Below are 22,995 nucleotides of genomic sequence, written 5' to 3' on the forward strand. Positions count from 1 at the left end.
GAGAGGGTACATGCCATCAGACCAATTCTCGGGCATTAGAGGCTTCGTATCGAGTGTCGCTCCATGTTGCCAAGATTAAAAAGCCTCACTCCATTGCGGAAGAACTCGTGCTGCCATGTGCAAAGGACATGGTATCTCTGATGGTTGGGGAGGAAGCAGCGAAGAAACTTGCAGTTATACCCCTCTATGACAACAGCATCCAACGCAGAATTGAAGATATGAGTCTGGACGTAACGGCTCAGGTCGTACAGAAGATCAAGGAATCGCCGTGGCACGTCATACAGTTGGACGAGTCCACTGATATCGCATCGTACGCGCAACTCATCGTCTGGATCCGCTTCATCAAGGCTGATAACTTTGTCGATGAGCCTCTTCTCATCAAACCATTGGAGGCCACCACCAAAGGCGAGGAAATTTTTGGGAAAGTAGAGCAGTTTTATCGTGACCATGATCTGGACTTCGGAAAGTTGCTCGGTTCTACAACAGACGGCGCACCAGCAATGTTCGGAGTGCATTCTGGATTCAAGGCTAAATTGCTTGAGGTGGCTCCTCAGACCTCCATGGTACACTGCGTGATTCACCGAGAAGCGCTCGCCTCTCGTACTTTGCCACAAACCTTGCAGAGCGTGCTCTCAGAAGTCGTAAAAATGGTGAATCGCATCAAATCGAGCGCCCTCAACACTAGGTTATTCAGGCTATTCTGCCAGGAGATGGATGCCAACCATAAGAGTTTACTATTCTACACTCAAGTGAGATGGTTATCTCGAGGAAACCTTCTTCTGTGCGTTTACGAGCTCAAAGATGAACTGAAGGAGTTCCTACGCACACAAGGGAAAACGGCATGGGTAGCGTTGCTTGAGTCGGACTCTTGGCTGTCAGAGCTGTGCTATCTCGTTGACATCATTGAACGTCTCAATGTCCTCAACCGCTCCCTCCAAGGCAAAGACGCCAACCTCATGATTTTTTCACGACAAAATGAGCGGATTTCTGGCGACTCTAAAATTACTGTCAGACAAAGCAGCTGTTAAGCGCTTCAGCCTTTTCCCCGTCTGGTGGAGCATCTAACGACCTGCCAGTACGATGATACTGAGCTCGACAGTCTTTCTGGGGAGATAGCATGTCACCTTCGGTCGCTCATTGAACAGTTGGAGCACCATTTTTCTGAGCTGGATGTGCAGTCCTTTTCTGTGGTTCGGGACCCTTTCACGACTCCACTGGACTCGATTGCTGATGAAGATGATCCTGCACAGGAAGAGCTTGTACAGCTCCAGCAGGATTCAGGAGCGCAGGCTCTTGCACGGACGAATTCGTTGTCGACATTCTGGTGCAAAATGCTGCTGTCATACCCGACGCTGTCACGGCGCGCCATTAAGGTTCTCATGCCATATCCTTCATCATACTTTTGTAAGCAGTCGTTCTCTACCATGGTGGTGATTAAAACAAAGTGCAGAAATTGCCTAGAAATGGAGCATGATATGATCCTGGCATTGTCATCTACTTCTCCACGAATAGAGAAGTTGGTTTCTGAAAAACAGGCTCATCCTTCTCACTGATATATCTGAATGTCATTCGGACTAAACTTCTGAAACATTCAACTGTACTATTTGGATACTGTCGGCTATTCTCCGTTTACTCGTCTATGAAAACATGACGATGGTGGATAAAGTAAACAGTAAATGTTCTGGTGTCATATGAAATCTTGTCTTATATGTTATTAATTGGGTTTTGAATCTTTTGGGTCATGCGATGCAGAGAGGTTCTGAAATTGGGTCGCCACTACAAAAAGTTTGAAAACCACTGATCAACACATATAATAATGGAATAACTGTCTTGGGACCACTATCTGTTGGATGCATGCGGTTCCAAGATCCGCAGCAATATATACAAGATGAGAGTTTTCGTGATATATAGATGTGTGCAACAGGTCGAATGAACAATATGGCAGATGATTTTCGTTGGTGAGAGTTTAAAAGCCCATTTACTGTTTCTGTGGTATGAAGTTTCACATTCAGTGACAAATCCATCAGAATAATTCATTATCTACTGGATAATAATAATCCTTACTCTAATTCACGAACCCATCTTTGTTACTTACAAAATCTAAAGATTTCATAAGTATATTGATCGCTTCCATCCTCTGTTTGTGTGTTTGTAACTTACGAAATCGAAAGATTTCGTAAGTATATTGATGACTTCCGTCCTCTGTTTGTGTGTTTGTTTGTTACTTACGAAATCTAAAGATTTCGATTACTTACGAAATCTAAAGATCTAAAGATTTCGTAAGTATATTGATGACTTTCGTTTCTGTTTGTTTGTTTGTGTGTTTGTTTGTTTGTTTGTTTGTTTGTTTGTAGGCATGATAACTCGAGAACGGAAGAAGCTACCAATGTCAAATTACACCAGGTGATTCAGGAGGGTGATGGCTAGCGCTGATTAGATTTTTGTCAAAATGGTTAAAAGGTCAAGGTCACAGTGAGGTCAAACATAATTCCGTAAATTAATGTGGAGAAATGGAGTATTTTTGCTTCGCTCGACGTTACGAGTTTGTTTTAACTTCGATTTTAATTTTGTCTTCGGTTTTTGCGATCGCTTAGGATGCTTAAAACTCGGTTGTTGAAATTCTGGTAAAAATCGGATGTTTTGGAGACGTTTTAAGATTGTATAAAAAATATTTCACTCGACGCATCACGGGTCGTCATGTGGTGCAGTGCACTTGAGCAGAGGCGGCGTTGATCACGTAAAGGTTTTGCGTGTGCGCTGACGGTGTTTTCGATAAAGATGGTGTTTAAAAGTAATTTTTTTATCCCAATAAAGGTTATCGTCGCATGCCTGACTCGCTAAGCCGTCGGATTATGTAAAGATTGTTGGTCGATGGCCGAATATTACGGTTTTGTGACTTTGATAAAATAATATAGAATAATTGCATGGAGAAATGGAGAAATGGAGATTTTTGCCTCGTTCGACGTTACGATTTTTGATGGTTTGGTACAGAATCATCATAGAAATTTCTGGTTTGCGTTGCTACCTTCTCTAGAGACAGCTTTTATTCAACAAGGTCAGAGGTCAAGTTGACGATTTCGTAAGTACCAGTCTATGACTGCTTGTTTGTTTGTTACTTAATAAATCTAAAGATTTCGTAAGTATATTGATGCCTTACGTTTCTGTTTGTTTGTTTGTAGGCACGATAACTCGAGAACGGAAGAAGCTACCAATGTCAAATTACACCACGTGATTCAGGAGGGTGATGGCTAGTGCTGATTAGATTTTGGTCAAAATCGGTCAAAGGTCAAGGTCACAGTGAGGTCAAACATAATTCCGTAAATTCATGTGGAGAAATGGAATATTTTTGCTTCGGTCAACGTAACAAGTTCGTTTTAACTTCGATTTTAATTTTGTCTTCGGTTTTTGTGATTAATTAGGACGCTTAAAACTCGGTTGTCGACATTCTGGTAAAAATCGATGTTTTGGAGACGTTTTAAGATTGTGTAAAAAAATATTTCACTCGACGCGTCACGGGTCGTCACGTGATGCAGTGCGCTCGAGCAGACGCGTCGTTGACCCACATAATGGTTTTGCGTGTGTGCGCTGATGTCGTTTTCGATAAAGATGGTGTTTAAAAGTAATTTTTTATCCCAATAAAGGTTATTGTCGCATGCCTGACTCACTAAGCCGTTGGATTATGTAAAGATTGTTGGTGGATGGCCGAATATTACGTTTTTCTGACTTTGATAAAATAATATAAAATAATTGCTTGGAGAAATGGAGATTTTTGCTTCGGTCGACGTTACAATTTTTGATGGTTTGGTGCAGAATCATCGTAGAAACTTCTGGTTTGCGTCGCTACCTTCTCTGGAGACAGCTTTTATTGGACAAGGTCAGAGGTCAAGTTGACGATTTCGTAAGTACCAGTCTATGACAGCTTGTTTGTTTGTTGGCGGCTACTCCTACAGTTCTGGGCCAATTACATAAGACTTGTTACAGAGGATCAGCATCACCCAATTAATGTATAGGGGTGCTTTTATCTTTGTTGGTGGTATTGGGTGGGGGAGGGGCAGGACTGAGAAGGGGGGGTGCAAATTATCTCTGTAAATATGTATCATGGAGCACCCCCTCCAGGTGGGGGAGGGTATTACAAGTCTCCACCATTTACAGTGCAGCATTCTTGTCCCCACGTTTTTCATGCAGTGAGGTGTTTTGAATTATAAGCAGAATGTATGCTTTTGCTTTCTGCACATAACCCGTGTTATTTATTTTTCCTATACAGAGCTGTCACTTGCCTATACACTGCCCAAATAAAGGTATGCATCAGAAGAACGAGTTGCATGCTTGGAACAAGATTGCCCGTATGGGCGAGTCCTCTGCTAGTAATGATAATTGTATGTGTGTGTGTGTGTGTGTGTGTGTGTGTGTGTGTGTGTGTGTGTGTGGGTGTGTGTGTGCGTGTGTGTGTGTGTGTGTGTGTGTGTGTGTGTGTGTGTGTGTGTGTGTGTGTGTGTGTGTGTGTGCCCGCGTGCCCGTCTGTCCGTAACTCCAAAGCCCTGAAATCTTGTGGCCTGAAACTTTGCATTCCAAGGGAACTTTGAGGGAGTGTGTGAATGAAAACTGGGCATTTGATAAATTTAAACATCCCATTTGAATATGATTCATAGGGTGCTCATTATTACTCGTATGATTACACAAAACCAAAAAAGTCTCGATGACATAACTTGCTGTCATCTCGCAGGGGTCTGAAGCCGCCATTTTGTTTTGGCCTGCTCAACAATGCCTTGATTTGGAACAGGTTGCATCGATTTTTGTATGGTAAAGTGCTCAAATCAATTTTTTCCACTTTCCTCAGTTATATCATCGAATGGCTGATGTTCATCGCTACAAATTGCTGTAGACATCACTTTTGTAGGTGCTATAGTTTCAAATTAGGGGGTTTGGAGAGATGCGATTTTCCCTCTCCTCGTTGATTTGCAGCAAGCAAAATATATTTTCTCCTATGTTTTTTTTTTGGGGGGGGGGGTGGGTGGCTATTTTTAGTCTATTTGGTATTTCAATGTTATTTACAAACTTTTTTTACCCCAAAATAGCAAAAAGTTGTTTTGTTTTGCGTTTTAAAAAAAAATATTTTAGAGATTCCGGTGGTTGCAGTGCAAATTTTTTTTCGCTTTTGTTCCCGACTTTTTTTTTCTTCAAAACTTATTGCTATTTTTTCACTATTTCCCTGGACTTTGTTTTTTTTCACCAGATTTGCTGCTATTTTTTTTACTGTTTTTCTTTACTTTGTTGTTTTACACCAGTGGTTGCTATGTTTTTTTTTCTCACTTTTTTCCATACTATAAGTGATTCTTCACCATTGAGAGATCAGGCCAAAAAACGATACATAGCACGATATCTGAAAAGGTTGTGGACGCATTCAGAGGAAACTTGGTGGACAAGTTGGGTGTGTGCCTTGGAAGAAATGATTCCATTTTGGTTAAGATCCAATTCCGGATCAGGATCTGATAATTTTTTCAGTGATTCTTCACCATTGAGAGATGGGGGGCTAAACTAATATATGGTATGATATCTCAAAAAGTTGTGGACGGATTCTGATGAAACTTGGTGGACAGGTTGGGTGTGTGACCGTGACGAATTGATTCGATTTTGGTGAAGATCCAGATCTGGATCAGATTAATAGAATTTTTAAAGTGATTCTTCACCATTGAGAGATAGGCTCAAAAACGATATGGTATTGTATTGCATGACATTTCAAAAATGTATTGGGCTGATATGTTCTCGTGGATCGGGCATAACGTGGCGAAGGTATGCGCTCCACCAAGTGCCCTTCTCGTTCCCTATTTGTTTTGTTCAACAACTGCCTATTTAAAATATATTTTTCTCCTATTTATTTCCGAATTTCATTTATTTATTTATTTATTTGTTCCAAAACTCACTATTTAAAATATTTTTTCCCTTTTTTTCCCCCTTTTTTTACTTGGATAGTTTGTATTATACGATGCAATTTTCGATACTACTCTGAGTTCCCAAAGTTAATCAAAACAAAACTTTATATCATGTTTTGTTTTTTTACCACAATGCATCTTACTAGGGTTTTTAAAAGGTCATTTTTTTCTCAATTTATAACTTGTAAACACACGAGCCATCACCTGCCGCCATCTCTGATAGATCCATATCAGACCGGCATGCCAGACCATCGAGCTCCAACCAACGAGGTCCCAAGGATTCACCCCACAGGGTGTTAAAACCTCCATCTTAGCTTCAAAAATGGACGTCTGCTGGGATATAGCGGATGGCTTGAGCCCCCAGCTCATCAAAAGTAGCCCCCCAAAAAAGCACTTGATCTAACCTCGGACGTCCCAAATGAAACCGACCCAGAAGGAAGCATTAAGGTCCTCTGAATATGGTGTGATCACAAGCAGACATTTTGGGGATGGCATTACCCTCGCAGATGCTCTTAAAGGAGCCCCTGATGACCACTCCCAAGAGGAACTCGTGCTCCAACATAGGAGGTCCCCCCCCCCTTCTCCCCCAAGATGTCTTTTAATGGTCATACCATATACAGAGGACCCCAATGCTTCATTCTGAGCCGTTTCATCCGGGACCTCCTATGTTGGATCTGGAGCTTTTTTGGGCGTCTGACAGGATGTGTCTACTCCCCAAAATGTCTTTCTGGAGGGAGGGATGAGGTGGGAGGAGAGGGAGCGAAGGGGAGGTTGAGTGGGAGGAGGCAAGGGAAGGGTTGGGAGGTGGGACCTGGTGTTTCCTGGCAACACGGACCTTTACTGGTGTATAAATGAAAGCAACTCTTTATATTTGTATTTTTTTTTTTTCTGTTTGGTTAAAAATCAGCGACTTCCCTGTTCCTTCCTCATTCCTCCCCCGACCCCACCCTGTTGCTCCCATCCCCATCCCTCTTTCTCCACCACACCCCTCCCTTTCTCCACCACACCCCTCCCTTTCTCCACCACACCCCTCCCTTTCTCCACCACACCCTCCCTTTCTCCACCACACCCCTCCCTTTCTCCACCACACCCCTCCCTTTCTCCACCACACCCCTCCCTTTCTCCACCACACCCCTCCCCCTCATCTTCCCACCATCCCCCTTCTGTCCTCATGCCACACCCCTACCCCAATCCCCACTCCTCCGTATCCCCACCCCTCCCTCACACCTCCCCGTTTCTCCCCCTCCCCCACCCCTCCCTCTCTCCAACCCTCTCCCACCCTCTCTCTCTCTCTCCAACCCTCTCCCACCACATCCTCCCTCTCCCCCAATCCCTCCCTCTCCCTCCACTCTCCCTCCCTCTCCCCCTCCACTCTCTCCCTTCCCCCCATCTCTCCTCCTTCCTGCCTCACAATCTCTCCCTCTCCCCCCATACCTCCTCCTTCCCCCACCCCAATCTCTTCCTCTTTACTCCCTCCCATCCCTCCTTCTTCCTCCCCTCCCCCCAATCTCTCCCCTCCACTCTCCCTCCCTCCCTCTCCCCCATCCCTCCCTCTCCCCCCACCCCATCCCTCCTTCTCCCCCTCCACTATCCCTCCCTCTTTTCCTCCACTATCCCTCTCCACTATCCCTCCCTCTCCCCCTCCACTATCCCTCCCTCTCCTCCTTCACTATCCCTCCCTCTCCCCTCCACTATCCCTCCTTCTCCCCTCCACTATCCCTCCTTCTCCCCTCCACTATCCCTCCCTCTCCCCCTCCACTATCCCTCCCTCTCCCCCTCCACTATCCCTCCCTCTCCCCCTCCACTATCCCTCCCTCTCCCCTCCACTATCCCTCCCTCTCCTCCTCCACTATCCCCTCCACTATCCCTCCGTCTTCCCCTCCACTATCCCTCCGTCTCCACCTCCACTATCCCTCCCTCTCCCCCTCCACTATCCCTCCCTCTCCCCTCCACTATCCCTCCCTCTCCCCTCCACTATCCCTCCCTCTCCTCCTTCACTATCCCTCCCTCTCCCTCCACTATCCCTCCCTTTCCCCTCTCCACTATCCCTCCCTCTCCCCTCCACTATCCCTCCCTCCCCCTCCACTATCCCCCTCCACTATCCCTCCCTCCCCCTCCACTATCCCCCTCCACTATCCCTCCCTCTCCTCCTCCACTATCCCTCCCTCTCCCCTCCACTATCCTCCTCCACTATCCCTCCCTCTCCTCCTCCACTATCCCTCCCTCTCCTCCTCCACTATTCCTCCCTCTCCCCTCCACTATCCCTCCCTCTCCCCTCCACTATCCCTCCCTCTCCCCTCCACTATCCCTCCCTCTCCCCTCCACTATCCTTTCTTCTCGTTCCTTGAGCTTAAACTCTGCAGGACTTCTTAGTCAGCACAAAAGTTCCGCCCCTCCGTTGATCCCCGCCTTTTCCCTCACACATCCATGCCCCGTCTTGCCGGGACCCCTCGGTCCTCGCCCTGCGGAATAATCGAACCTCGTCCACTCTCGCCATGGTCCGTATGCGAGGACTCGTTTTCCTCGGCCTCGCTGTGACGGTATCTCTATTTCCCAGCTCGTCGTCCCGAGAAATACAAGGTGAGATCCTGATGATCGTGCAGGCTGCATCACCGTCGAGGTCGCATGTATTGCGGAGACCATGCGACCTTGGGGGTGTCAATCTGCGAGTAATAATGAACCATAAACTTTTCCCCCCTCATTGATCTTGTGCTCTAAATGGAAAACCCAACTATCCACATCATATTCCTGCAAAACTCTAAAATCATGACATGTTCCACTTATTGAAACTTCGTGATGTTACAAACACGAATCCAAAGGTATACGTTCTGTTCTTCCAAAGATATCTTTAATTAGCGTCTGTAGAAGGGCAGACAAGACGGCCGGCTTAAAGTGTGTCGGCCTCCCCACCACTCCTCCGCACGGCAGGTCTTGTCGCAAGTCCGAGTCCGAGTCCGAATAACCGCTTCAGCAGTTTATAGTCGATTTCGGACGAGGTCATCACGTACGGTCATCGTGGACCTTACTTGATGACCTCGTCAATCGTCCACTCTTCATAGCAATGTGTTTATATTTTTACTTCCTTCGCCATCATTTCCGATACAATGTTCGAATTGCATATTTTCTAGTTTTTGGAAGAGTTTCTAAAAAGTTTTTCCAATGGATATTTCAGGAGTGTAGACCATGATGGAATGTGCGTGCATGTGCGTGTGTGTGCGTGCTTGCGCGCACGCTATGTTTCTGGTATTCTGTGAAGTGGAAAACCACAAGTCTAGGTTTTTGGATCTCAAATGTAAACAGGAGCGGAGCAGAAGGAGCTGATGCGGTTATGACAGCTGGAAGATGAAAAAAATTAAAATCCCAACGGAGCAACATGGCCTCGACCTGAACGCCCTTCTCTTGGGAAGCTTTCCGGATGCTTTCCGAGCATCGCCCTCTCCACAAATCGGATGCGTTGGATCGTCACGTTTCTTCATGCAAGGTGTGCCGAGGGCTATCAGGTTTGTTCAAGGTGTGCACCTGTAAAGTGTCATCTTTCTCTCTGATGCAGCACGTCGTTGTGCTGCTGATGTGGTGCCACAGCATGGCTGCGCTGCTGATGTGGTGCCACAGCATGGCTGCGCTGCTGATGTGGTGCCACAGCATGGCTGCGCTGCTGATGTGGTGCCACAGCATGGCTGCGCTGCTGATGTGGTGCCACAGCATGGCTGCGCTGCTGATGTGGTGCCTCCTGTAAATTTGGGCAGGAATTTTGGAATTTTGCCAGGGTGCCTGCGCTGGCTCACCGACTCTTCGTTGAAACGTTCCACGAGATCTTTAACATCCACCAGCTAATGTCAGCAGATGGGTCCCCAGGTAATTGTCCACCAAAGGGATGGCACACTCATCGATGAGGTGAGACGGTTCAAAGGGAAGAGTGCTTCCCCTGCATCATCTTGTCAGTATGGTGCCCCTCCTGCCAGGTTTAAAATGTTCCTCGACCAAAAGGCTTTCACGTAGAAACTGAGCGTACATGTGTTCTTTCAGCTTTGTTTTATACGATGTCATATACGTATGTTGACATATAATTACGTGATGAATGTGAAAAGGCCCACCAGTGACTAGCGCATCAACACCGTGCATTTGCACATCATTCGTGCAGCAATGGCGATTTCCTGAGCGGTCGAAGGAACACAGGGAGAAAACTTAATTTGGAAACATCTGGAAGGATGCCTGGTTCCCCTTGAGAGCAAAAGTTTGTGTTTGATATAAACGGCGGAAAAGAGTCGTGGAAAATTTTTTTCCTTTTTTTTTTTTTTTACAGATCAAGTCTATTATCATTTTTTTAGATTTCAAAAATGGTTTTCTTTGGCCTGATGCATTATTTTGAGGAAGTTTTAATTTTTTAATTTTAATCATCAAATCAGAATAATTGGTTCATGATGCAATCAAAATTGTATTTTCTCATGATGACAATTCTCAACTATAAAGAGCAATCAGAGATTGCAGACCCTCACCAGAACTTGTTCCATGTGGTGTTTGTGTAATTTTGTGTAGCATTTGTGTGCTAGTGTGTTAGGTAATTAATAAAAGACATAACTAGAACTGCCACTTCATAACTGCTGGCAGTGATGACCGGGTACCAAGATGTCCCGCTTTGATTGGACACCTAACCCGAACCCATCAGGTTTTTCTTTTAATATTACTATTCAATTGAATTTAGAATGGGATTAAAATTAATTCAATACAATTCAAATGGAAGACCAAATAGGTACAGTCCTGTGTTGGAGTAATCAGAAGGAACCCAAACGAGCAAAAAGCAAAGATGAAGTCATCAGGAGGAACCTGAAGAGAATTCACATTTCAGCTGCTACTCCTCTACCCTCAAACCCATCCAGGTACAGCCAAGTGAACCTGATTCAAAAAAAAAAATATATATATATATTTATATATAAAAAAAATAAAATAAAATACATTCTGGCTGCCAGACCATGCGTCCGATCAAGTTGAAATTTAAAACATGTATTCTCCATCACTACTAGATCATAATTGTGAAATTTCATGTCGACTGATTAAGTGGTTCCAGAGAAAACATTAGTTATATCTCTCTCTCTCTCTCTCTCTCTCTCTCTCTCTCTCTCTCTCTCTCTCTCTCTCTCTCTCTCTCTCTCTCTCTCTCTCTCTCTCTCTCTCTCTCTGTCTCTGTCTCTGTCTCTGTCTCTGTCTCTGTCTCTGTCTCTGTCTCTCTCTCTCTCTCTCTCTCTCTCTCTCTCTCTCTCTCTCTCTCTCTCTCTCTCTCTCTGTCTCTGTCTCTGTCTCTGTCTCTGTCTCTGTCTCTGTCTCTGTCTCTGTCTCTGTCTCTGTCTCTGTCTCTGTCTCTGTCTCTGTCTCTGTCTCTGTCTCTGTCTCTGTCTCTGTCTCTGTCTCTGTCTCTGTCTCTGTCTCTGTCTCTGTCTCTCTCTCTCTCGCCAGTTTCGAGGCCTCGATCAGGAGAATAATATCAAGCGCTACCTCGGAAGCCCGAGGCCTCATTGTCAAGCTCGATAAATTGTCCCTTGTTCAGCCTCCAGTCAATGTGTTCCAGGATGCAGTAATCTCCGAGTTTCCAGAAATTGCCAAGACAACTGGAACTTTTCCTGGAACTTATTGGCTTAAGCTTGTAGAGGGGTCACAGGGAGTAGTACCAAGCCAACAGCCTGCAGCATTGAAGGAGAAAATAATTGACAAGCTACAAGAGATGGTCACAGAAGGTCGCATCGCAAAGTTAGAGCGACCGACTGAGTGGGTGAGTTCGATGGTAGTAGCTCTTCACAACGGCAAAGTCCGCATCTGTATAGACCCCAAAGACTTAAACAAGTGAAAAAAATGTGAGCACTATCCAATGAGAACTGTTCAGGAAGTTTGGAGCCAAATCCCTGGAGCCAAAGTATTTTCTGTGCATGACGCTCGCAATGGGTTCATGCAAATTCACTTTGACGAGTCCTCTTCATTCCTGACCACGCTCAACACACTTGTGGGGAGATACCGCTGGCTGCGTCTCCCTTATGGATTGAGGTGCTCACCGGAGATATTCCAGCGAATTGTGGAGCAGATGCAAGAAGGGATAGCATGGGCAACAGCAGTAATGGATGACATTTTAGTTGCTGGTCGCGACATCGGCCACCACGACTGTACTGAAGCGAGTTATTCAATGGGCCACAAATAACCTGCAACTAAACTGCAGAAAATGCCTAATCTAGCAATCCTCAGTCCCTTATATGGGCCACCTGCTCACTGCAGAAGGAGTGCTACCATTCCACTCAAGACGAAGGCAGTTGAGAAAATTCCACGTCCAACAGTCAAACAAGGCGTTAAGCATTTCCTTGGATTTGTTCAGTATTTAGGGAAGTTTATTCCCAACCTAAGCAACACGAGCAAGCCTCTCCGTGATCTTTGCAAGGCTGATGTGGAGTTCTGCTGGCAGTCAGCTCAGGAGCTGTCCTTCGAGAAGCTGAAGCAAGCATGGATTTTGACCCCGGTTCTTCAGTACTACAATGTAGATCAGCCAGTCGAAATACAAGCCGACACCAGCCAAAACGCTGTCAGAGCCTGTTTACTCCAGAATGGCAACCCTATAGCATTCACGTCACGCAGTCTGACCGATTACTGAGTGTCGCTATGCCATGATTGAGAAGGAAATGCCCTCAATCGTCCATGCAACTGAACTGAACTGAACACATTGTCCCGTGCACCTCGACCGGACACTGACTCAGAAGCTGGTAAAGACCTTGAGTCTGTGAACATGTTCCATTTCCTTACGATCATGAGTGAGAACTACCTCAAAATCCAGGAAGCTACTCAGTGAAATGTGCCTTCTCTGTGATGTCATTACAAGTGGATGGCCTGACTCCTGAAAGGAAGTCCCAGCACAAGTCTGTCCTTACTTCGACTCCAGAACGCAATTGGCAGTCTCAGACAGTGCTGTCTACAAGGGCATGCACCTTGTCATCCCGCCAAGCCTCAGACCTCAGACACCCATAAAAAAAACTTCCATTCATCGAAGTTGGTAGTGACATTTTTGACTTCGAAGCTAAGCAGTATTTGCTCACTGTCGACTGTTACTCCAAGTTTGTGGAGGTACATTGCCTCAAGGACATTGAGCCATTGACTGCTCGCTCTGTGATCGAAGCCCTTAAGCAGTAATTTTGTCGACATGGTATTCCAGAAAAGCTGCGAAGCGATTCCGGAAGTCAGTACATGTCAGAGGAATTTTCTTAGTTTTGTAAAGGATATGGCATAGCGCACGACATTGTGTCCCCCAAGTACCAACGTGCCAATGGAGAGGCAGAAAGAGCGATCCAGATGGTGAAAAGCCTCTGGAAGAAGTCAGCAGATAAGCACTTAGCCCTGTTAGGCTATTGTACGACTCCACTTGAAGGGATAAACTTATCCCCAGCTCAGCTCCTAATGGGAAGGTGCCCCAAAAACACACTGCCCTGCAACCGTGCTCTCCTCACGCCTGTTCGGTATGACCATCACCTCATGAGATCGCACCTGGACGCACAGAAGGAGAAACAAAAGCACTATCATGACAAGCCATCTATGTCAGGTCTGCCACCGCTTAAGCCGGGAGTCAGCGTTAGGATGCTACCAAACCCAGAGGCCAGGCATTGGATTCCAGCTGTAGTTGAGGCATGCCACAACAACCCCCGGTCATATATGGTAAGGATCCCAAACAATGTGTACCGGCGTAACAGGCTCCATCTCTGCAGAGTGCCTCATTCAGCCAATGTTGGCCTGGTGGAAAGTCAGCCATCCTCCCACTTTTACCCTTCCCAGGACGTGAGGGACCTCTCTGATTCCACCCCTCAACAGGTCGCCCCAGTGGAGAACTGCTGCTCGTCCCCAAATCCAAGTGAGCAAGCATCTGAATCCCAAAGTTTACCAAAAGTGTCATCGCCTCGAGCCGCGGAATCCCCCAAAGATACCAAGTTCATCACGAGGAGCGGCAGAGCTCTTAACTCTCCCAGACGTCTGGATCTTTAAATATCAATCGATTGATTCACGTGATCTGAATGGGATGCTGTTTGTTAACCCATCGTAAGTTCTTCACCTTTAGAGTTATTTGCTTTGCTGGCTTCCTTTAAAGTAGTTTCCTTGAAAGAAAGGAGGATACGAGTTTGTGAGATACGAGTGAATTGGCACTGCGTCAATTAACGCAGTTTCTGCTTCCTGCTCGATGGAGTCTGCTTAATGTCTTGATTGCCTTATTGAAGAGTTCGTGTCAAACTACAGTTTGTATTAAATATTAGTGCATGTACTTATGGGTGGTGTGTTTGTGTTTGTGTGAGATTGAGAGTTTGTGTGAGATCTAGGATGAAGGGAATTTAAAGGAAGGGATCAGTACACACCCGCATCAAATAGATGCGAACACCTTTCCACCAACCTTCCATGTGCAAAAGAAAAATAAGGAGTGAACCCTCATCTTCCCGTTCCAACGCAGTTTTATTTGGATCCCACTGACCCATCTAAAGGCAAGGGACTATTCTAACCATTTATTAGAGAAATAACTACTCTCAAGGACCTCCATGTCGTGAGTGCACATTTACAATAGTGGTTTTTCAAAATGCCAACAATACATTTCTGTTGGGCGTGTTGAGGAACCTACGTAGCCAGTGCAGGACATTATTCTTGAAAGCCTCGTTCCTTAAAAAACTGCTTCCTAAAAAACAAACAAACAAAAAAAAACCAGACGAGCATCCTCAACTATTTTCAAATTCCTCCTCTAACGTACAGGGGGCACTGCATCGGCGTCACAGCCACGCCTCCTCCAACCCACAGCCAAAGATGCTACCCCCAACCCTGTTCCTCATACTAAAAAAAAGGCCATGTGGGAAGTCTAGTCAAGTCTTTCACGAATCCGCTGGCCAGGACTGATGTTCAGCAGCTGATTTAGGCAGGAATTTGGAGTTTGGCCTCGGTGTCAGCAAGAACTCACCTACACTTCGCGAAAGATACCGTGGGATCGTTAACATCCACCAACTACTACCAGGAGACGGGACACCTGGCTTAGCATCCACACGAGGTTGCGCCATGTAGTGCAACGTCGCGCCGTTGAAACACCAATCCGTTCGTTTATAACCAACCGGGTCGGGATTTGAACCCAGATTGGAAAGCTCAAAGGTAAGTGTTCTACTCTACCTCTGCACCATCCTGTCTAAAATGTACAATCATGCTAATTATGAATTATACCATCTCCTTTATTGGATTATCTGTTTGTTATGTGTGCTAACGTTGTGATATGTTAATCTTTCCATCAATGCTTCACAGTGCTGGATTTGATGGACGTGAAGAACAGCAAACAATCTTCCCAAGTCATTGAAAAAATTCTCATGAACATTCTTTCAATCAACGACATATATTTAATCTCCACCTTCACCTTGCCACCCAGGACTGGCGGAGTCTTCTTCGGTATTTACTCAAAGCCAGACAACATAAAATATTTTGAACTGAGCATTCTTGGAAAACTCAACAAAGGTGCTGATTTTTCTTTATTTACTTTGTTTGTCACATGGTCCACATTATATGAAGCAGAATGTGGTTATGTCATCAATAGAAGAAGTATAACTTATTGGTATGGATTCAACAAGATGTAACTATTATTTAAATTCCATTTGTACGAAAGATAGTTGTTCATAATAATCGATCTTCTGGATCCAATCAACGAGGATAAATATACTGTGACTTAGAGTAATTGGTGCAACATAGATCTTTCATCAATGTGTTTTATGTTACAACAGCATAACAAAAGTATGCGTGCATTGGATAAAATACGGGGAATGCCTTTGGTGTTGTGTGCTGTTCGGTTTGCAGTAGTTTCAAGATAAATAATTGTCAGGAATTGTGGACCTAATGGGCTGGCAGGATGGCCTGGAGGTACACACACTCGCCACTACGGTTTGGATCTCAGTCAAGCTATAACCTGTCATCCTGGTGTTTCACAGGCAGATTGATTCATCAATGTGTGTGCCGTCCCCCCGGATAGATGCTAAACTCGGTGTCCCACATAGCGACATTAGTTGATTGATGTTAAAGATCTCACAGTATCTTTCGTGAACAGTAGGTGAGCTATTGTCGGCACCATGAAGAAATTCCAAAATCCTGCCTTAACTACCTCTGGGATGCTCTGTAACAGAGTATGGTAGCCTACATCAGAATCAGGATGGAACTAATTAGCATGGTTGCACAGTGATGCTCGAATGGCATGTTTTCCTTGTTTTGGGGAAAGTGTTTGCTGTTCAGGAAATGTCACATTTCATCCCAGTTGCTTTGACATCATGAAAGCCAGCTGAATGTAATTTGGAAAAACATGTTTGGCCACTCTGATAACAAGGGAATGTTAAAGAACTGCCCAACGATATGATTGAGGTTAAATAGCTTGTGGGTGAGATTGATGAACAAAAAAAAGCAACTTGGCACAAAAGGGAAATGAAATAGAGTGAAAATGGCATCAATGCGTAAAAGTGGGATCCAGATTCGAGCCCCTAAGAAGTAAACTGAGCTATCTGACAATATGATGCAAGTTCTGAGAAAAGGTGTTCAAAGTTCTGGTTTCAGTTTAGGATCTTGAACAAAGATCGGTATTGACCAAACCTTTTCGTTGAAAATGATCGATGAAAAACCACAATGATTACCATATTGACCTTCAAAGATAACTTTGGTCCAATTTGGCCCCATATATGGGATAGCCCAGTTTACATATGAGGGGCTCATTTGTGATTGATCACTTTGACTTGCTTTGCCATTTTAACACAACCTTCCTGTTCGGTTTTTCCCCATCGGAAGTTTCGGTGCGTTATCTTAAGGGAGACGGCAAGTTGAACGTTGTCGTCCTGGAGAATGCACTCCTCGCAGACAGCAGGAAGCACTGGATCATCCTACACGTCATGGGCCTTCAAACGCTTAGGTCTTCAGTGGACTTGTACATTGACTGCAAGCTTGTCGACTCGAAACAGGACCTTTCTCCCTTGTTCGATGTCATGCCGGAACAATCTGATTCTGCTGAGATCCGTACTCCACGGCGCTCGCTGTTTCGCTCCCAGGTAAGCGATGAGGAAGGAGCAATCCCTCGATGTGCTATACAAGTTCAGATTATTTCGCATCGGCTGGTTAGGATAAATGCAGAAAGCTTTTTTGAGTTGTATTCTTTGTTTATTAAGCCACATTATCTGCAGATAATTTTGCAGCAAGATGGTCAATAAAAGGGGCTAATTTGTTGATTAGTTCCAGGTAATGTGAGCTGAGGGTTATTGGTATTTCTATGTTTTCCACAACTCAGGAAAAGTTAATTATAAATTGCCTGGATCATGTTAGATATTGTTTACTGGATACAAAAATTGGCTTTTTATACCCCTTTCACTCTCCTCCCTCATGTTTGTTCCATGTATTCTCCCTCCCTCCCCTTTCCCTTGTTCCAACATGAGACATTCAAAAAGGTATACACACGAAGCACTCATAATCATTAAAGAAATGCGAACGTTTTTGTAATTTTTCAATTTACAAATAACTACAATTGGTTAGAAAAAGTTTTCCTTTCGAATTAACTCAACTTGTTGATTGGAAAATATTTATGACGGTTCGTGTTTCCTGGAGTAGAACGTCTTCTACGCTTCTTGTATCCCATCCAAATCGGCTTCCCTCTTGTATCACCCCTCCATTGTGTATTCCCTCGACCCCCTTCTCTCCATTCACACCTCTTTTGTGTACATCACCCCACCACTTATGCATACGTAATATGTCGATGTCTTCGAGAACACTTGTCTTGAGATGTGAGAAACCAAGAGCTTTCCCACCATTACGCACATAAACAAACCTTGCGCAAAGCAGCATACTTCAGGTATATCTTTCACTTGATAGGGTGCCAAAGCCTTACCAGGCTGGTACTCTACTGTTTTTGTTATGTATATTAGTGTACCATAAGCCTTACAAGCTGCAGTATTCCATTGTTCTTGTTCAGGTTATTATTTTTATTTCTTTGTCCTGTTTTTAGCTCTATTATTTTCTTAAACTTTTGTTTTTTCTCAGCAAATTTTTTTGTTGTTTTTTTTTTTGTCTCAGAACAAGTTTTTTTTTTTTTTCTCACCCGCTTGTGTGATCGACACAAAATTTTCAGGGTAGGAGCGAGACCCTCCCATGTAGAATTTTTTAAAAATGATAATTGTGATGTCATGAGTCACGTGATATGGCAGTCATCTTGAATTAAACAACAATATTAAAAAAAAAAATTCTCTGAAATTGTCGAATAAAAAAAAATTGAAACGGCGCATGTCATCGACTCTCAATGGGAAATAAAGCTTGATAATGATGATGTCATGGGTGAAGTGGAAAGACAGCCATAATTGTTTTAATTGAAATCCTTATCATAACAATCTGAAACTTCATACACATGATCTATCACCCAATTGTATTGAAATATTAAATTTATGACATCATCCGTTATGTGGTTTGGCTGCCATTTTTTTTTTTTGAAGAATATACCCTTTAAAATTTTCTTCTCCAGAACAGTTTTAGAGATAGAAGTGAAACTCCACACAAATGATTGACTCTGGTATCATTGGTCACATGGTCTGGCAACTATATCGGATTTCATCTAAATACTTTAAAAAAAAACATCTTCTCTCAAACCGCTGAACCGAATGACACGGAATTTTGTGTCATCGACTTGGCATGCTGGTAAAAGTTTGATCACTAATTCACATGATCCGGTGGTCATATTGGATCGAAGAAGATTATTAAAAAATTATTTCTCCGATGTTTGTTGGCAGGGGGCAGGAGAGTTGACAAGGCGGGGGTGGGGGGCAGGAGAGCTTGGTGGACTGAGAAGGGGACAGGAGAGCCTGCGAAGTGGGGGTATGGGGGCAGGAGAGCCAGTGAGGTGGGGAGGGTGTGTGCAGGTGAGCTTGGTGGACTGAGAAGAGGGCAGGAGAGCCTGCAAGGTGGGGGGGAAGGAGAGCTTGGTGGACTAAGAAGGGGGCAGGAGAGCTGGCAAGGTGGGGGTAGGGGGGCAGGAGAGCCAGCGAGGTGGGGGTGTGCAGGTGAGCTTGGTGAACCGAGAAGGGGGCAGGAGAGCTGGCAAGGCGGGGGTAGGGGGCAGGAGAGCCAACGAGGTGGGGCGGTGCGGTGCAGGTGAGCTGAGTAAACTGAGAAGGAGGCACGAGAGCCGGCAAGGCGGGAGTGGGGGGGCAGGAGAGCTCGGTGGACTGAGAAGGGGGCAGGAGAGCCAGTGAAATGAGGGTGTGGGGGCAGGAGAGCCAGCGAGGTGGGGAGGGGGGGTGCAGGTGAGCTTGGTGAACTGAGAAGGGGGCAGGAGAGTTGGCAAGGCGGGAATGGGGGGGCAGGAAAGCTTGGTGGACTGAGAAGGGGGCAGGAGAGCCGGCAAGGCGGAAGTGGGGGTTGGGGGGGGAGCAGGAGTGGTCAGTGGACTGACAAGGGGGCACCAGAGCCAGCCAGGGCAGTGGTGGTGGTGGTGAATTGTTTACGTAGGTAAGTTTAGTGATCCGGTTTGCATTTATATAAATCTAGAAAGTGCCAAGCCTGCCTGCTTACAAAATGCAAAGCCGTTTGTATTCAGACGTTGTCTTCTTCAAACGTATTCAGGGACGGATGCACTTGGAAATTGAAACAGAGCTCCAATCAGCCAATCAAATAATCAGTCTTTGTGATTGGCTACAAAGTAGTGTTATGTATTCAGGTTTCTCTTCTCGTGCAATGCTGGATAAATCTGCTCACCTTTCTTTAATAACAAATATGTATGTATCTTCTCCATAACTCCAAAACCATGAAACCGAGAGGCCTGAAACTTTGCATGCATACTAAGGGAAGGCCAAGGGAGTGCATTAATGTAAATTGGGTGTTTGGGTTAATTAAAACACCCCTTTTGAAGATAATTTAGGGGGTGCTCATCACGAAAAACCAAAATAAACCTTACCAAGATGGTGGTGCACCTTTTTTGGTCAGCCCTCTGTGAGCTCACTGGAATCTTAAGCCACCATATTTTTTGGTCTGCTCAGTAATGCCTTGACTTGCAACAGGCTGCAATGATTTCTTAACGATAAAATATTTTTTTTCACTTTCCTCACTTATATCATCGATTGTCTGATCATAATATCTACAAATTTCTGGATACATTGCAATGCTTATAAACGCACGGAGATGCCAGCATTTGTGGCTTTATTTCATTTCTGCACATGTCATTACCTCAAGAATCTCTTAACCTCAGCTGAATTACAAAATGCAAACTTCATTATTGTGTTCAGCAGTATTCTAAAAAACATAGTGTTCATTTCTCCAATTCAGACATTGCTTGGGCATCTCCAGGTGCATGGTATTTATATGACTGATCGATGATCGCTAATCGCTGGCCATGCCAGCCTTTCCTTATCAACCGTTTTGTTGGAGTGCTTCCTTGAGTGCTTAAGCCACTTGGTGAGCACTCTACAATATTCACACCATCATTGAATACTGTATATCGATCGACTTGAACAAAGTTTAGGGCCCACTCACCTGCATTGCATTTGGCCACATTGTTCTGCGGTGCATCGGGCGGTGGCTGGCTCGCTGAAAATGTGAAAATTTATTTTAAACCATGTTTCCCCTTTTTGTTCGATCTTCGTTCACAATACAACCCATCACTTTGGGATAGATACATACCAATAAAAAGTTAAATGTTTCGTTTTTAAAAGTTTCTTCAACCCTTTTGGTGGAGTGCTTGCTTGAGTGCTTATGCCACTTGGCAAGCACTCTTCAAGCTTCAATGGTGATACCGCAGCAGTGGGGACATCGATGGAATGAGGAAGGCAAAACAAATTAGATTATAACAATGAGTAAAAAATGTTTTCAGTTACAAAGCAATGAATCGCCACAACACGGCAGCATAGCCGAGAGATACACTCTCTAGCTGTAAGCTGTCCAGCCTGGATTCAAATCCAGACTCGGCTATATATTGTTACGAATTTGGGAATTCGATTGCACACAACATGCAGGTTCCTTTAGTCAGCTATGTCGATAAGTGCTTGTTCCCAAGATAGCTCACCTTTCATTGTTTAAATGTTCAAAAATCGATTCAATGCGCTGCGGATCGATTTAATAGTTAGGGAACGAACAATGGAGACATCCCTCCCCCTCTTCTGCGAAGAGGAAGAACCCTGCCGTCCCATGACTCATGATGTCAACAACTCCCTCCCACCCATGGCTGAGCGGAGGATGGAGCACAAGGGCATGAGTCATGAGTCACGCCGTGAGCGGGGGAAGGGCGGGAGAAGGATAAGAGGAGATCTTTTCTTTTGTTCGGGGGCAGAGTTGGAGAAGGGAGTTGAGAGTAGCCGTTCAGCAGACCTTCGGGTCCTGTTTGGCTTGGGTTAGGGTTGAGGTCTTCAGAAGCTTTTTGCTTCGGCTGGCTCGGTGAGCTTCGGCTGCGGCCTGGCTGGAGAGGAGGCTTTTTGCTTTGATGGTTCCGTGAGCTTCGGCGTCTGTTTGGCTCGGGAGAGCTTTTTGCTTCGAGCTGCTATATTCCGAGTGCAAGCTGCCATCTTGCACTCGGAATATAGTTTGTTTTTAAATAGCCGGTAAAGTGATCGGGTCCAACGGGACTGCGCGATAATACCCCACTCGGTTATCCCAAAAGGAAGCGAGCTGCTTAAGCCGCTCGTTTCCAAGCGGTCCCGTTGAGGTACAATCTCTCGGTAACCTATCCGCGCGAATAATTAGGTAAATCGAAGATTTGGCGATCGGACCCTGTAGGTAGAGTACGCGGGTAGAGGGCGGACAAGGTTGTGGTGTGGTTAAAAACACACCCGTGGCTGGTTTCCGGTGTTGATCCGGAAAGCCACGACTGGATTGTCCGTTCGGTGGGCGAAGCGACCGCTATTGGTTTGACGCGGTCGTTCGCACGCCGATGGGCGGGAAATCTAACACAAAAATATTGTCATCCCGATGTTTCACAGGCAGGGTGATTCATCAATGTGTGTGCCGTCTCTCGGATGGATATTAAGCTGGACATCACATCTGCTGGAATTTTCCCTCCCCTCTCACCCTCTGCACTCTTCCCTTCCCTCTCTCCATCCCATTCTCTCCCCACTCTCATCCTTCTCACACCCCTCTTTCAGCCCTCTCCCACTCCCCTCTTTCTCCTACCCCTCTCCTTCTCTCCCACCCCTCTCCCTCTCTCCCACCCCTCTCCCTCTCTCCCACCTCTCACATTTTCTCTGACCTCTCTCTCTCTGTCTCTCTCTCTTTCTCTCTCTCTCTCTCTCTCTCTTTTTCTCTCTCTCTCTTTCTCTCTCTCTCTCTCTCTCTCTCTCTCTCTCTCTCTCTCTCTCTCTCTCTCTCTTTCACTCTCTCTCTCTCCCTCTCTCTCTCTCTCTCTCTCTCTCTCTCTCTCTCTCTCTCTCTTTCTCTCTCTCTCTCTCTCTCTCTCTCTGTCTCTCTCTCTCTCTCTCTCTCTCTCTCTCTCTCTCTCTCTCTCTCTCTCTCTCTCTCTCTCTCTCTCTCTCTCTCTCTCTCTTTCTCTCTTTCTCTCTTTCTCTCTTTCTCTCTCTCCAACCCCTTCCTCTTTCACCTACCCCTACCCCCCCTTTACTATTGCTGTCATCGAAGCAACGGGTTGTATTTACTGGTTGTAAATAAGACAGCCCCTTATGAGCGGACCATTTCACTGTGTAATTAATACATGGTCTCTTCTGAGCTGATACTTCACTGTAATTGTAGGTGACCCCTTAAAGGTTGGTCATCTCATTGTATGTAATTAATAGATGACCTCCAATTAGCTGATTACCTCACTGTGTATAATTAATTAATTGTGCCTTATGAAATGATTACCTCACTGTATATAATTAATTCATGGTTCACTGTGAAATGATTATCTCACTGTATAATTTATTAATGGTGCATTTTGAAATGATTATCTCACTGTGTATAATTTATTAATGGTGCATTGTGAAATGATTATCTCACTGTATATAATTAATTAATGGTTCACTGTGAAATGATTATCTCACTGTATATAATTAATTAATGGTTCACTGTGAAATGATTATCTCACTGTATATAA

General features: G+C 45.0%; 1 protein-coding gene across 2 annotated transcripts in view; it reads left to right on the forward strand.

Moving 5' to 3' along the window:
- The first annotated feature begins 8,245 nt into the window (after nt 1–8,245).
- The window catches only part of LOC147015126 (thrombospondin-3-like), a 160,180-nt gene continuing 145,430 nt past the window's right edge, over nt 8,246–22,995 (forward strand). Inside the window, exons 1-3 of one of the 2 annotated variants that reach the window (XR_015050219.1) lie at nt 8,246–8,510; nt 15,219–15,425; nt 16,734–16,990. Coding sequence is in view for 1 of the 2 variants with exons in the window: in XM_085849585.1 (XP_085705711.1) it covers nt 8,426–8,510; nt 15,219–15,425; nt 16,734–16,990 (549 nt within the window). In the remaining variant the exon portion in view is untranslated. The remainder of the gene's footprint in view (nt 8,511–15,218; nt 15,426–16,733; nt 16,991–22,995) is intronic. The other variant, XM_085849585.1, reaches the window with a different exon arrangement.

Source organism: Eptatretus burgeri, chromosome 12, assembly GCF_056783735.1.
Source record: "Eptatretus burgeri isolate ZD-2024b chromosome 12, Ebu_testis_v1, whole genome shotgun sequence".
In the NCBI taxonomy this organism is placed as follows: Eukaryota; Metazoa; Chordata; class Myxini; order Myxiniformes; family Myxinidae; genus Eptatretus; species Eptatretus burgeri.